The sequence below is a fragment of the Carettochelys insculpta genome, chromosome 7, assembly GCF_033958435.1.
Source record: "Carettochelys insculpta isolate YL-2023 chromosome 7, ASM3395843v1, whole genome shotgun sequence".
NCBI lineage: Eukaryota > Metazoa > Chordata > Testudines > Carettochelyidae > Carettochelys > Carettochelys insculpta.
In genome coordinates, this window is record NC_134143.1 from 7,334,555 (window position 1) to 7,347,424 (window position 12,870).

A 12,870-nucleotide genomic window follows, 5' to 3' on the forward strand; every position below is an offset into this window, starting at 1 on the left:
CTGGGGAAACCACAAGCCGTGGGAACGTATTTCACTTGACAAGTTCTGAAATGTTTCCACCGCACGAACATTTTGGGGTTTCCAAAATGAAATGTGACTCAACGTCCTGTCCAGCAATGTTGCAAAGGTTTTGGGATTTTTCCCCCTCCAACCTTTGAAATCTTTCACTTTCCAGTCCAGCTTTAGTTGCAGTTAGTGTATTATAATAGTGGATGGTTGATAATAAACAAAGTTGTTAACATTAGAGCTGGGGTCACAGCTTCCCTTTCAAAAAGCCCACTTGGTTACAAAGCTACAGACATTGGAATGTTTACAGCATTCAAGTGAAAACTGTAAAAGATTAAAAGGTTAAATAATTATACAACAATTGTGTAGGACCACAGGGGACTTGGACTGCATCAAGTTTTTTTTTCTTTTAACTTTCTAATGATGTACAAACATCTGCCCAAGGAGAGGAATGGCCAGTGTTGTAGGTTAAAAGGTAAGAATGATCTATAAAGTCCTGCCTGCCAAGAAGTACTCCTGCGATTTGGGGGATTTTGCGTCATCAGTGTGAAATGTCGCACAGGCAGCTGTACAAGCCGGGCAACATTTGGTTGGGGTTAAGAAGGCATTTACAGGAGCACAGCAGGTACTTTATGAGTGAAGACAGGGAGAAGGTCTCTCTATGTACAGAGGTAACAGGTACATGATTTGATGCTCAGAGATGGAAGGAAAAACGAATGGAAATGAGAAAGAAAGCACAAAGATAAGCATGTGCCAGCCTCTAGCTTAAGGGGGCTCTTTATTTGATTCACATAGAAGTACGGCTTCCTAAGCACAGGGTGTCTGATCAACTTGCTAAACACAGACTATTGTAGCATCTCTCTTGCCCAAAGCACAATTCACCCAGCTCAGTCACTCACCTGCAATGTGTCAAACAATAGGTGATAAACACACAAATTAAATAAAGACACAGGAGCATGATGGTGAGCTGGAGAAATAAGCTGTCAAGTGGAAGTTTAATAGTTTAACAGCACACAGATGAAATTACACAAACAAGTAGCAGAGCAGAACTCTGGTTCGGGCCACTGTCGCAGACACTCCCCATATCAAAGCAGGATGTCCAACCATCAGCATTACATCGCCACAACTGGGTTGATCAAATCCCAAGGGCTGGAAACTGTTTTGAACCCCTTGTAAATAAGCAGTGTCTATTGTTTTCAGAAGAAGTTTCCTCCATTGTTAACAGCACCACAAGTGAACTGAAAACATACCGAACTTATGTCAAGAGTAGATTGCCACCAGAGCCAGCTGAGAACACTGCTGGCTTATTGGACATGCCTTTGGAGAAAATTACAGAGCTGCTTGTTGGTATTGTGTTTAAATTGATCAAATCACAGTTACTTAAAAGATAAGGTTATTTACCTGGTTGTTTTAAGACAATGACTTCCTTTCTGTCACTAAACCAATGAATTTGGAATCACATGTAATCAAATTAAGGTGCTAGTCTAAGACTCTGAGGCTATGGCCACACAGCAAAGTTATTCCAAGATAAGACCTGTTCTTTCAAAATAACTTTGTAAGAATCTACAGTTTGTACATACTATTTGAAAATGAATTCAAAATGGCAGGTGTGTTATTTCAAATTTCTGAAACCTCACTGCAGGAGAAATAACATCTATTTCAAAATAGGCACTCTTAAGACACAGAATAGCGCTATTTCCAAAAAAGCTGTCATGCATTCTTGCATACAGCTGTGTTAATTTAAAATAAGCTGTTACGGAATGTCTTATTTCACATGACTTTTCATGTATGGACATAGCCTGAGGTGACTTTTCATGATCTTTAGCGAGGCAGAACACAGAGCTGGTATGGTTTCGGTAAACGTATCAGAAAGTTTGGTATTGTAGTTAAATCAATGTCTTTGGGATCCACGAAAGGCTTCAAGGTAAAATTCTGCAAAATTGTTGTCAGGACCAAAAAGAGTTCCATCCGAGCCAGCCCCTCTCCAACACACATCCGTTTCCCTGCAACAGAAAAGGAAGTTGGAGGAGATGCAGGAGATCTTTGTTTGCAATATACTTTAAATACCGTCACAATGGAAGTAAACCTCAGGGTTAAAGTTAGATGCCTAGACAGATTCAGGGTAACTGTATAGAAGATAATGGCCATCACTAAGAGTCCAGGAAGGTTTGAAAATGTTGGCAGACTTGAGTCCTCGGTAAGAGATCATTTGAAAGGCTGAGTTCCATATGATCAGTAACCTTTCAAACACCAATATACAGAGCAGGGTGGGAAGATGTGAGGAATGCAAATCTCGAACCTGCTAATATATTTAAGTTTGATACTTCTTCAGTGGAAGTTGGAAGTAACAAGCGGAGAGGTGCAGGAACGGGAAGTAGCAGGCTGGAGAAAAGAGACTAGAGAGAAGAGACCCGAGTAGTGTGTTTTCTTTTTATTAATGGAGTTACTGGGGATATTCCTAGATTGGAATAAAGTTGAAATACTAAGCAGCCCCTATTTTTCTCTGTCCAGATGTTCATGCACAGTTAACTTCAACCCTGTTGCACGTTACTCCCTTCATTTTTACTCTTCCATGTGCATTCCATCACACTTCATCCACAGCAAGCTGAGACACAAACAGACAAAGGGAGATAGGATGTTGCCAGGCAGAGGAGAGAGTAATGGTTGTCCAGCAGGTCAAAAAGAAAGTAAGAAACAAAGAAAGAAAGAGACTGGCAACTGACAGATGCTACACTGTTATGAGAAGCTCTGTCTCAGGGATGACCTGCAAATGCTGAGAAGACTAGAGTTTGAGGACTCTTTGTATACTCAAGACAAAGCTGAGAAAGAATGGTCTGGAGTCTGAATTAAATACAGTGTCTTTTACCTGTAGAAAAAGGTATGAAGAAGTCACTTTTCTTCAAGGAACCATTTTCATCCAAGAAATGCCCTGGGTTAAACTGCTCCGGATTTGGAAATTCCTTGCTGTCATATAGGACCGACTCCAGAAACGGGAATACTGTGGTGCCCTGATTTAGTAAATACAGATAAACAAAGTTTGAGTGGTTACATTGCAAAGTCAAAAGTCTCCAGAACTTACTGAGCTACAAAATGGGACACACTTTCCTTTCCTGCATTTCCTTGCATCCCCTGGAAAGTCATACTTCAAACAGAACTACAAATCATCAGATCCCAGCAGATAAGGTAACCCCAACAAACTGCAGCCCACCTGGAACAACAAGATCCTGGAATCTCAGCAGAACATCACCCAGGTTTTGACGGCAAAGCGCTTTGCAAAAGTCTGATTGAGATCAATGTTCCCTCCAATCTTTTCCACTCATATATGGATTTTTTGCCCAAATTAGCAGAATTAATTTTTACATGCACAAAAGCCTGTGCGTGCACCACTGGTAGAAACAGAAATCTATCTGTGGGTGCTCTGTTAATCAGCTGGGTGGCAGCTGACTCTCTCCTGAGCAGCTGCATATGTTCACAGGAAATGCTGGTTCAGATTCAATAATATTAGGTGCAGCTCTCAGCTCACTTTCAGAAGCATCTGAGTTTCCCTTGTCTTTATGATTGAGTTATCACACCAAAAGTTTCCCATAACTAAGAGGAACACAGTCATGCTGAAAATGCCTATATAGCTCAAAGTGAAGCTCAGTTGTCACCCTAGGTTGTGAGCACTTTGAGTTGGGCTGCTTATTAATATTTGAGCATGTGTAAAGCTTGGAGGAGCCGGGGAACAGAACCACTTCAGAAACTGACCTCACCCAAGAGACTCCCAAAAAGAGGCAAAACTGTTGACCATGCAATTTGTCATCAGTTCCTTGTCTGAAATGGTAAACAAGGTTCAAAGTCTTTTCTCTGGAATGACAGCTGGGCCTGCAGAATGCAGGGTTCTGGTCTTTTCCATGCCAGTAATTGTGAAGAACATCGGCCACATTCAAAACATTTCTACTCTGAATAATTCAAAAAGGAAAATGTCGAAGAAGTGAACTTTAACAGAGAAACCCTGAAAACTAACCTTGGGGATAAGATATTGTCTGAAATGAACGTCTTTGGTCACAGCATGAGGCACAGCGAATGGAACAAGGTTAACGAATCTCTGCATCTCGTGTAAAACAGCATCTGTGAAGGGCATCTGACTTCGGTCTGCCATGCAGGGAATTCGGCCTCGGCCAATCACACGATCAATCTCTTCATGAATTTTCTCTGTCAGCAAATTGATGACATTGAGAATAAACTTAGACTCCATGGTCCTCATCGTTTTCCCCACTTTTTGCCACACTGCCACACATATAGCTCTTAGATGGGGAACATAAGAAAACTGGTCACTTGGAGGGTCACAGAAGCTTCTATACGTGGTACTTAGGACAAAGAACCAACACTGTAGCTATAGGGTGGTGATATGGCTCATGTCTTGCTGTGTTATCAAACAGAACACAGGGTCGTGAAAGCCCTGGGATGGAAAGTTACCTCTTACCCACAAATGAGGCACCATTCAGCCAGGGGCAGCGAAGGCTTCTCCTGCACAAACACGTACGCTTTCTCCTAGCCTGTGGTCTACTTCAATTTCACGGTCCTGGGCTGAGACGGCCCATAAGGAGGCTTGGTAAAGGCAGCCATGTTGGTGCTTTTCCAATGGCGACAGCTGTCCCCACTGATCTAAAACACCCATCCAGGAACAACTCTCGGTAAACCAATGACCAGCCTGCACACAGTAGTGAGATGCATCATTTCCAACTACAGCCAGATCTGTCTGGTGACTTAAGAGGCAGGGGTCTGAACTCTATGAGAGATTGATGCCTGGAAGCAAATGAATGCCTCAGTTCTTCAAAACTAGAAATTGTGTCTATGTATGTCATACCTTCTATGTGTGGATATTTCAGAAGTATCAGGAATCCGTATCTCAGGGTGGTGCTGGTTGTGTCTGTCCCAGCAAGGAATAAATCTACTGTGCTTCTTGCTAAGTTTTCAGAGGTAAATTCCGACCGGTCATTCTGTCGTTCCTGCAGAGAATTTTGTCATATTTCTTTCATCACTGACAATCGGAGCATGTGGCATCTCTTCATACAAGCCTGAGCCTTCTCACCTTCTCAGCAATAATGAACCATCTGGTGTCTTTCAGCAAATTGAACTAACGAGGAAACCACTTTCAAACTAGGAGCCAAATGGTTTCACTTTGATGCTCCAAAGGAAGGAAAAGCCCTATGAACATGCAAGAGCCTGGCTACCTGCTGAGCAAGGCCGGCCGTGACAGAACTGCTAATAGGCTGTTGTTGCAAAATATCACGGGGGATTTGCAAGAGGCATTTCCAGTAAGCTAGGAGTAGGCTAGGTCTGGAGGTAAGAGCACAGGCAGCCTTTTGAAACTGCCAGCCACTGCTTCCTGTGCATCTTTCCATGCAGCGTGTGCACAGCCTGAGGGACCAGTCCTGCCTGTCTTACAGGTGAAGTCCCACCAGCATCACTCACACAAATGAGATGAGCAGGGTGGGGCTATTAGAATGGAAGTTTCATGTTCAGAAACCAGGTTCTCTTCTGGGTCTTGTGCAGAGAGAAAAACACCCAAAATTGGTCAGACTGACTCCACAACCTCTGCCCTCACATACCTCTTCCATTTTGATGAGGAAAGCATCAATGAAGTCTCGAGGGCAGCTGGGGTCCAGCGACTCTTTGTGCATCTTCACTCTCTCGACAACAAATCTCTGGAGCTCCTCAGCATTCTTAAATACCCTGTGATGAGGCCCCGGAATGTAATCCAGGAGAGTCGGGAAAAAATTGTACAGCTATAAAGGTGGAAGGAAAAACACATCTTTTTTACTGTGGGCCAGATAACCATAGTGTTTACCCAACTGACTCAATTGCAGCTGCAAAATGAAATAGTTTGACCCCAATATTGGGAATAGCTGCAGTCTGACAAGGAGAACGGGACCATGATGAGAAATGAAAATACCAGTTTAAGGGAAATGAACAGGAAAAGAAATATTTAAAAAAGCCTCCGTCCCTCCATCCACAGTGAAGCAGAAGAAACTCCAGAACACACCTGGACCAGGATGAAGCCAAACAACTTATTGTTTTCCATGATGAGATGAATTAAAGTGAGAAATTTCTTATCTTCATAGTCAAACCGGTCCCCAAAGACGACAGAGCAGATGATGTTGGCGATGGCGTGGCTGAGGAAGACGGTGGGGTCAAAGGGCCGCCCTGGAGCGAAATAAAGCCAGAGTCAAGTTTTTAAATCAGTATTTTCACTTTCAGCCTTTGATGCTATTGAGACCTTCTGCATCTGGTGGCCCCACGCCCAGAGGGCAGTCTCTAATATTCACTGGGGAAGGACAGCTGTGGTGTCACACTTCTAGGGTGAGCCCTCAGTCCCTTTGGAGAGCCCCTCTCACATGCCAGTTGAGAGTTCTTATCCTTCTCTGAATGGAAGGAAGGAATCCTATAGTCCCATCTCTTTTGGACTGGATACCAGCATGGCAGACTCACTGCTTCCCAAACAGGAACATAAAAATGACCAGAGGAAAGGTCCGCCTAGCCCAGTACCCTCTCCCCAACAGCAGCCCTTGCCAGGAGCCCCAAAGGCAATCAACAGAACAGGGAATCATCAAGCCTTCTCTCCCCTTGTTACCATGATGGGTGGAGCTGTTCTGGGTGTCTCTGAGCCCTTCACCCTTCTGTTTCTCCTCATGGTCCCATCATCCTTGTCAGACTGCAGCTCTTCCCAATATTGGGGTAGAACTATTTCATTTTGCAGCTGCAGTTGAGTCAAAGTCAGATTCCTTTTGGGCCATTCCCGACAGAAGCAGCTGCCTCTTCTCTCAGGATACACAACCAGCAACAGCAGTAACACAACTTCCTCTTTATAAGTACTGAAGTGAGATGGGCCCCCTTGCATTTTCCCCTCTCACACACCATTCACCCAGATGGCCAGTCAGCTTCATCTTAGCCCTTACTGTTGCATTAAATATTGCAAGAGAGAGGCAGTGGCCTGGGTCTCAGGAAATCTCGGAAAAATTCCCACCAATTTCAGACACTTCCCAGGTGGGACTTCAAGTGAGACTTTTCATCTCACTCTGTCTTTGTTCCCCATCTCAAAAAGAGAAAATAAACCTTCCTTTCTCCACTTGTCCATCTTCAAGTATCAATAACACAAATGCTGGTGGGGGCTGGGACTGTCTCTAACGGTTTGTTTACACAACCCATCAGAAAATGAGACCCCATCATGTCTGAGATGTTGAGCAACCAATAGAACTTATCTAAGTTTTAATAAAATAATCATCACCACTTAGAAAGCACTGTAAATTGGGATTCAAACATTCCTGGAGAAGCCCATCACCTTATACAGATGTCATTGTGTCTTGGACATCCAACAGAGAAGAATATCAGAACAAGCAAACTGTATTAGCCCTACACATTGAAGAAAACACAAACCACCCTTATTCAGTTCCCTTTGTTGGTGTACACCTACTCTGGACAAACTTTCCCCATTTGCCCTCTCGCACAGACCAGAGGAAAGAAAACATTGGAGATAAGCATTGGGAACCGTTATCTCACAACCTCTTCTCATGCAGTAAATTTCAGGAAAACACAGATTGTAATATCCGCAGCTGCTATTTGAACCAAAGTTACTTTCACAAGAAAAGGAAAACAAGACAGTCTTTAGCCGACTCTTCAGTTTCCAGCGCACAGACAGCAAATCCCCACCCTGTGTGTTTCTGAGCCTTTCCACCAGAAAACGGGCTTCCTCCTGGATTCGCAGCTCAATGCTCTTCTTCCCCATCCCAAAGTTTCTCAGGTTGGTGAGGGCAAATCGGCGAAGCTGCTTCCATTGCTCCCCGTTACTGAAGATAATACCTGGAAAAACAGGAGGAGACCGAATGCTGCGGGAGGGGTGGCCATCAACTCAGTTTTCCAAATTGTCTAACCTAAGGATATATTGGTCACTGAAAGAACATGAACTCAATGATTGTGGTATTTTTGTCTTCTACTAACAATACTATATGACATTGACATGTATAGGTAACAAAATCCTCCATCTGTTTCTTTCCATCAGTTGTTAGCCCAATGGCTGTGTTTTATTCACTAACACAGTGTAAAGTGGCACAGTAATTAAAGCAAAAGGAATATACTGGTACTTGATACAAATCAGAACTCCACTGGATATCAACAGGCAGCTAAAGTCAGAATCATTCAAAGAACAGGGCCAAGCAAAACACCAGCTGTCTTCTGACTCATGTTCTCCATATGCACAGAACATCAGTGATACACTTCTGAAATGTACCTCTTCCTTTGGCAATCTTGTTAATCAATGGTAGGGTTCCTCTTCCACTGAACTCCTGCCCTTGGTCAATCAGCGCTTCCTTCACAGCTGCGTATCCAGACACCACCACAATTGGCTTGGAGCCAAAGTATACCGTGAAAACTGGGCCGTACTTCACACTGAGCTGTCATTGATCAACACAACAGACCAAAGTATTTTTACTAAAGCCACTTAACGAAAAATATGAGTAGCTCTCATGTCACGTGAAAAGGACAGGAGCACCTAAATACAAAATGTAGATCCTCACACCCCCTACCTAAATCTTCAGCCTGGTGGTTCTCTAATTTATTGGATCATGTGGCCTTGCTTTGTGGCTGTGGTCTTTTTGGCCACTTTCCCAAAACAAAGGCGCCATGCAGTTCTGAAGGCAGGGCAGAGTGGCAACACCACTGTCTGCTTTGGTACACACCTCTCAAGGCAGCATCGTGCGGGCAGGGAAGTAAGGGCAGCGATAAGAAGAGTTACATTCAGCAAATGCTATTGAGGAAATTGGCAGATGTCATTTCAGAGCCTTTGGCTATTATCTTTGAAAGCTTGTGGAAATCGGGAGAGGTCTCAGATGTTTGGAAAAAGGCAAATGTGGTGTCCATCTTTTAAAAAGGAATGAAGGACAAATCAGGGAATTCGAGTCCAATCAGCCTAACTTCAGTCCCTGGAAAAATCATGGAGTTCATGCTCAAGGAATCCATTTTGAAGCACTTGTAGGACAGAAAAGTGATCGAGAGTAGTCAACGTGGATTCACCAAGGGCGAGTGATGCCCAAGTAATCACACTAGCGTCTATGCTGAGGTAAGTGACTCTGCGAACATGGGGAAGTCAATGGAAATCTTACACCTTGACTGAGGCAAAACTTTTGTTACAGTCTCCCACAACATTCTTGCCAACATTTGGCCTCCCTGAGACAAAGACACTGATAAGGAAAAGAAAAAAATTCCATTACCTTATGTAGAGATTGGCTCATGTCCCTCAAATTCAGCTGCAGGATATTTCCTATGATGGGAAAAGCAAGGGGGCCAGGTGGCAGCTTTCCCCTTCCAGACCTTTTTCTCCATGCTGAAAAGAAAAAAAGGCAAGAAACACAAATTAATAGGAGAAGAGTGGTTGTTCCCAGAGGCCCCATTGAAGAGTCCAGCAATTCTTCTGGCTTCTGGACAGAGATTACTTTGGATTTCAGAACCCACACTCTGTATATTGCTGACAAAAAACAGTGCGAAGTTCAAGCAATTAGCCAATGAGGACTCTCCTTTCTTCTGGGTCAACACGATTATCTCGGGCCAACCAAGTTTATTAGATACTGACAAACTCAAAATGGACTCCTCTGACCTTTTGTTTGCATAACAACTGTGTTTGCTGCTGGTGCTCTCCCTGACCCAGACCAAAGGTTAATCAACAGATGAAACCTTTCAAGGCCCCTCTCCCACCCCCAGATGCCCATGAAATCATCATTCACTCTATGGAAAGACCCCGAGAGTCTTGGTGCCAGCTGACACATACAAGAAGGGTGATGGCCTTTCACGTTGCTCAACAGGTTGTAGATAAAGTGTGGAGACTGGTACACAGCCAACTCCTGTCAGCCCCTCTCTCAGCTGGCCCCCATCTTGGGTTGCTGCTTTATTGCCCTCTTCAGCCCACTAAACCACTCTTACCACCTCCCTACTTTGTGAGGTCTCCAGACACAAAGTCCCCAACTGCCCCAGCATTTTCACTTCTGCCTCCCTATTGCGAATTCAGAGCCCTTTCGCTATTTACCCCTTCTGGGTGTGATTCCTTGCGCATTATCTCGCAGCCAGTATCTGGATTTGGGTCCTTCCTTGGACGTGGACCTCTGAACAAATGGCCTTGTCTTCAGAGAAAGAGGGAACTGGCCACTTCGGGACAGAACCCCCATTTCTTGTGCTGCCCCTCACCGAGATGTGACTTAACCCACCTCCCTCCCTTTCCTCTTTGCATGAAATCCCTAAAAGTGCAGCCACACACACCTTCTTAAAGATCCTTCCAGCCGGCCTCTCAATTACTGATCACTGACAGAGGGATGATTCCAGCTGTGATGTCCCATGGGGTCAACCATTGGGTTCATTCCATGGGTCACTTTTACTCAAATAAGGGAACCTCTTTTTAAATAATACCTCTGACCACATCGAACATCTTATGCATGTGCAAGAAGATTTCAATCCTCTTTTCCTTATCTGTACTTCCACAACCTAGGTAGCTTGTGGTACCATAATTTTCATAGCATGTTCTTAGCTCTTAAGCTCTTAGTAACACTACAGTTTACTCCCGACTTACAAGCAGGTTGTATTGCCGGGCAGCCAAGTACAAGTTGAATTTCATGCAAGTGAGGTGAGGACAGCATGATAGGTTAGCAGTGCTGTGTAACTTACTCTTAGCTAGGCATAAAAATGTATCTTGGAGGGGCTGTCTTTGTCTATATGTGGCAATGGAAAATCCCACCTCTCACTGAGCAGGTCCATTGCAATGGCCATACATGTGGTAGCATAACTGTCCACGTCTTCTCCTGCGAGCTAGAACTATACTGAGCAAAGCTCAAGACAGTTAACCTGGCCAGACACCTTGCACCTGACCTGATTGTGTGTGTTTCAGGGGTTCTCTCAGAGTCTGCTGTGCTGGCTATCTGGGCAGAACCAGGGCAGCACACAGGGCCAACACCTGCATGCAGCCGAATACCTATCAATATCTGGCCAATCACGATACATCAGTGACATCTGATGGTAGGGTTAAAACAAGTAGAGAAGTTCTTGGAGAATGGATCCATCAATGGTGATGAGACATGATGGTCAAAGATTCCTTAACTTCACACTCCTGTTCCACAATGACATAACTGTCTTTGTTCTTTCAAATGGCGGGTCCTCAGATCCATTTCAGATATCTGATGGTGTGAAGCAAGGGTGTGTGCTGGCCCCAGTGTTATTCAACCTCTTTTTCACGTGCGTCCTCAGCCACGCACTAAGGGACCTGGACCACAGAGTCAACATAAAATACACACTTGATGGGTCACTTTTTGACCTTGGTCATCTGAATGCTAAAACCAAGATGCTTGAGAAGCTCATCCTTGAAGCCCTTTTTGCTGATGACTGTGCACTTATGGCACACAAGGAATCTGATCTCCACCTCATCGTCAACGAGTTTGAGAATGCCATTCGCCTCTTTGGTTTGACCATCAGCCTAGGAGAGACCAAGGTACTGTTTTAACCCTCTCCAGGAACTGCTGCTCTTCCCACTTCAATCTTGATTGAAGGAACAGAGTTAAAAACAGTACAGGAGTTCAAGTACCTTGGCAGTGTGATAGCCAATGATGGCTCCCTTGACAAAGAAATCAATGCCAGAATCTGCCACACCAGCCATGCACTCGGACCTCTGAGAGCACAAGCCTTGAATCAGCACATCATCCAACAGTCCACTAAACTGAAAGTGTACAAGGCTGTAGTCCTGGCCAGTCTCCTGTGTGAATATGAAAGCTGGCTCTTGTACAGAAAACATAAAAAATGGCTGGAGAGCTTCCACACACACAGCCTGAGGTCAATACTGCACATTCAATGGCAGGACAGAGTTACGAACCTGGAGGTCCTGGATACAGCAGGAACCACAAGCATCGAAGCCATGATTCTGAAAGCCCAGCTTCGCTGGACAGGGCACGTCATACAAATGGAGAAGTCAAGAATCCCTAAGCAGCTCCTCTATGGTGAACTCTCCCAGGGCAAAAAGGAATTGAGGCAGGCATCGCAAGAGGTATGGAGACTGCATGAATGCCAACATTCCTCATGCTGGTTTCAAACCAGATCAGCTGGAACAGAATGTGAAAGACCCAACAGGCTGGTGTGCTCTCGTATGACATGCGTATGACAACTTTGAAGAGCAGTGAGGCGTATGCCTCATTAATGCTCATGAGAGGAAGAAAGCAAGAGCAGCAGCTGCACCAACAGAGCCAGGACAATCCCTTTGCCCCCACTCGGAATGCCCATCCCGTTCAAAGCTTGGACTCCTCAGCCACATGCGACTCCACAAGCGATGAGCCTGTGCAAGCTCAAGACGTCATCGTTGGACACGATGGACTACCTACAAAAATACAATAAAAAATACAGGGAAAGCAACAATGTTCTTAGTGTCCTGAGACCTCTGACTGCCAGACGTTGACAGTGGAAAAATCACTGGATAAGTTGCCCTGTTCTGCTCATTCCCTCTGAAGTATCTGTTATTGGTAGAGTACGGGGTTCTGTGGACCATTAGTCTGAGCCAGTATGACCGTTCTCATGTTCCTTTGCTTGCACTGCTTTCAGAAACCTGCAAAAGCCTGCTGGGGAATGGCGACGGGGCCGTTAATGGGAGCAGCTCCACTGTTGCAGTAGTTGTGCAAGTCTGACAAGGCAGGGAATCCTCCCAAACTACGTAAGCCTGGCTGAGCCTGTCAGGATACCCAACAGATGGGTAAACTAGAGACAAGCTGTCATGGCTTCTTTCCCACTCTAGCAAGATAAATGCAGAAGTGGGGGCCAGCAAAAGTACCTCCAAAACCTTATTTACCATATTTTGGTTTAAAC

The 12,870-nt window shown here is 44.6% G+C and overlaps 1 protein-coding gene across 1 annotated transcript; it reads right to left on the reverse strand.

Moving 5' to 3' along the window:
• Positions 1 to 1,007: 1,007 nt before the first annotated feature.
• Positions 1,008 to 9,434, reverse strand: LOC142015909 (cytochrome P450 2H2-like). Its single transcript, XM_074999859.1, has 9 exons — positions 9,255 to 9,434; positions 8,276 to 8,438; positions 7,699 to 7,848; positions 6,035 to 6,195; positions 5,601 to 5,777; positions 4,856 to 4,997; positions 4,013 to 4,200; positions 2,873 to 3,014; positions 1,008 to 2,009 (listed from the first exon to the last, which is right to left on the reverse strand). Exons 1-9 carry the CDS (start codon positions 9,432 to 9,434, stop codon positions 1,828 to 1,830), a joined length of 1,485 nt encoding a protein of 494 aa, XP_074855960.1. The 3' UTR covers positions 1,008 to 1,827.
• Between the last annotated feature and the right edge of the window lie 3,436 nt (positions 9,435 to 12,870).

Bases quoted from the DNA above. Each gene is read 5' to 3' on its own strand.
- LOC142015909 (XM_074999859.1), bottom strand. From the start codon at position 9,434: ATGGGGCCTCTGGGAACAACCACTCTTCTCCTATTAATTTGTGTTTCT. The intron at 7,849-8,275 runs GTACATTTCAGA...CTGTTTTTCCAG, and splicing joins CAAGATTGCCAAAGGAAGAG to GTATTATCTTCAGTAACGGG. The intron at 3,015-4,012 runs GTTAGTTTTCAG...TTACTAAATCAG, and splicing joins GACAATATCTTATCCCCAAG to GGCACCACAGTATTCCCGTT.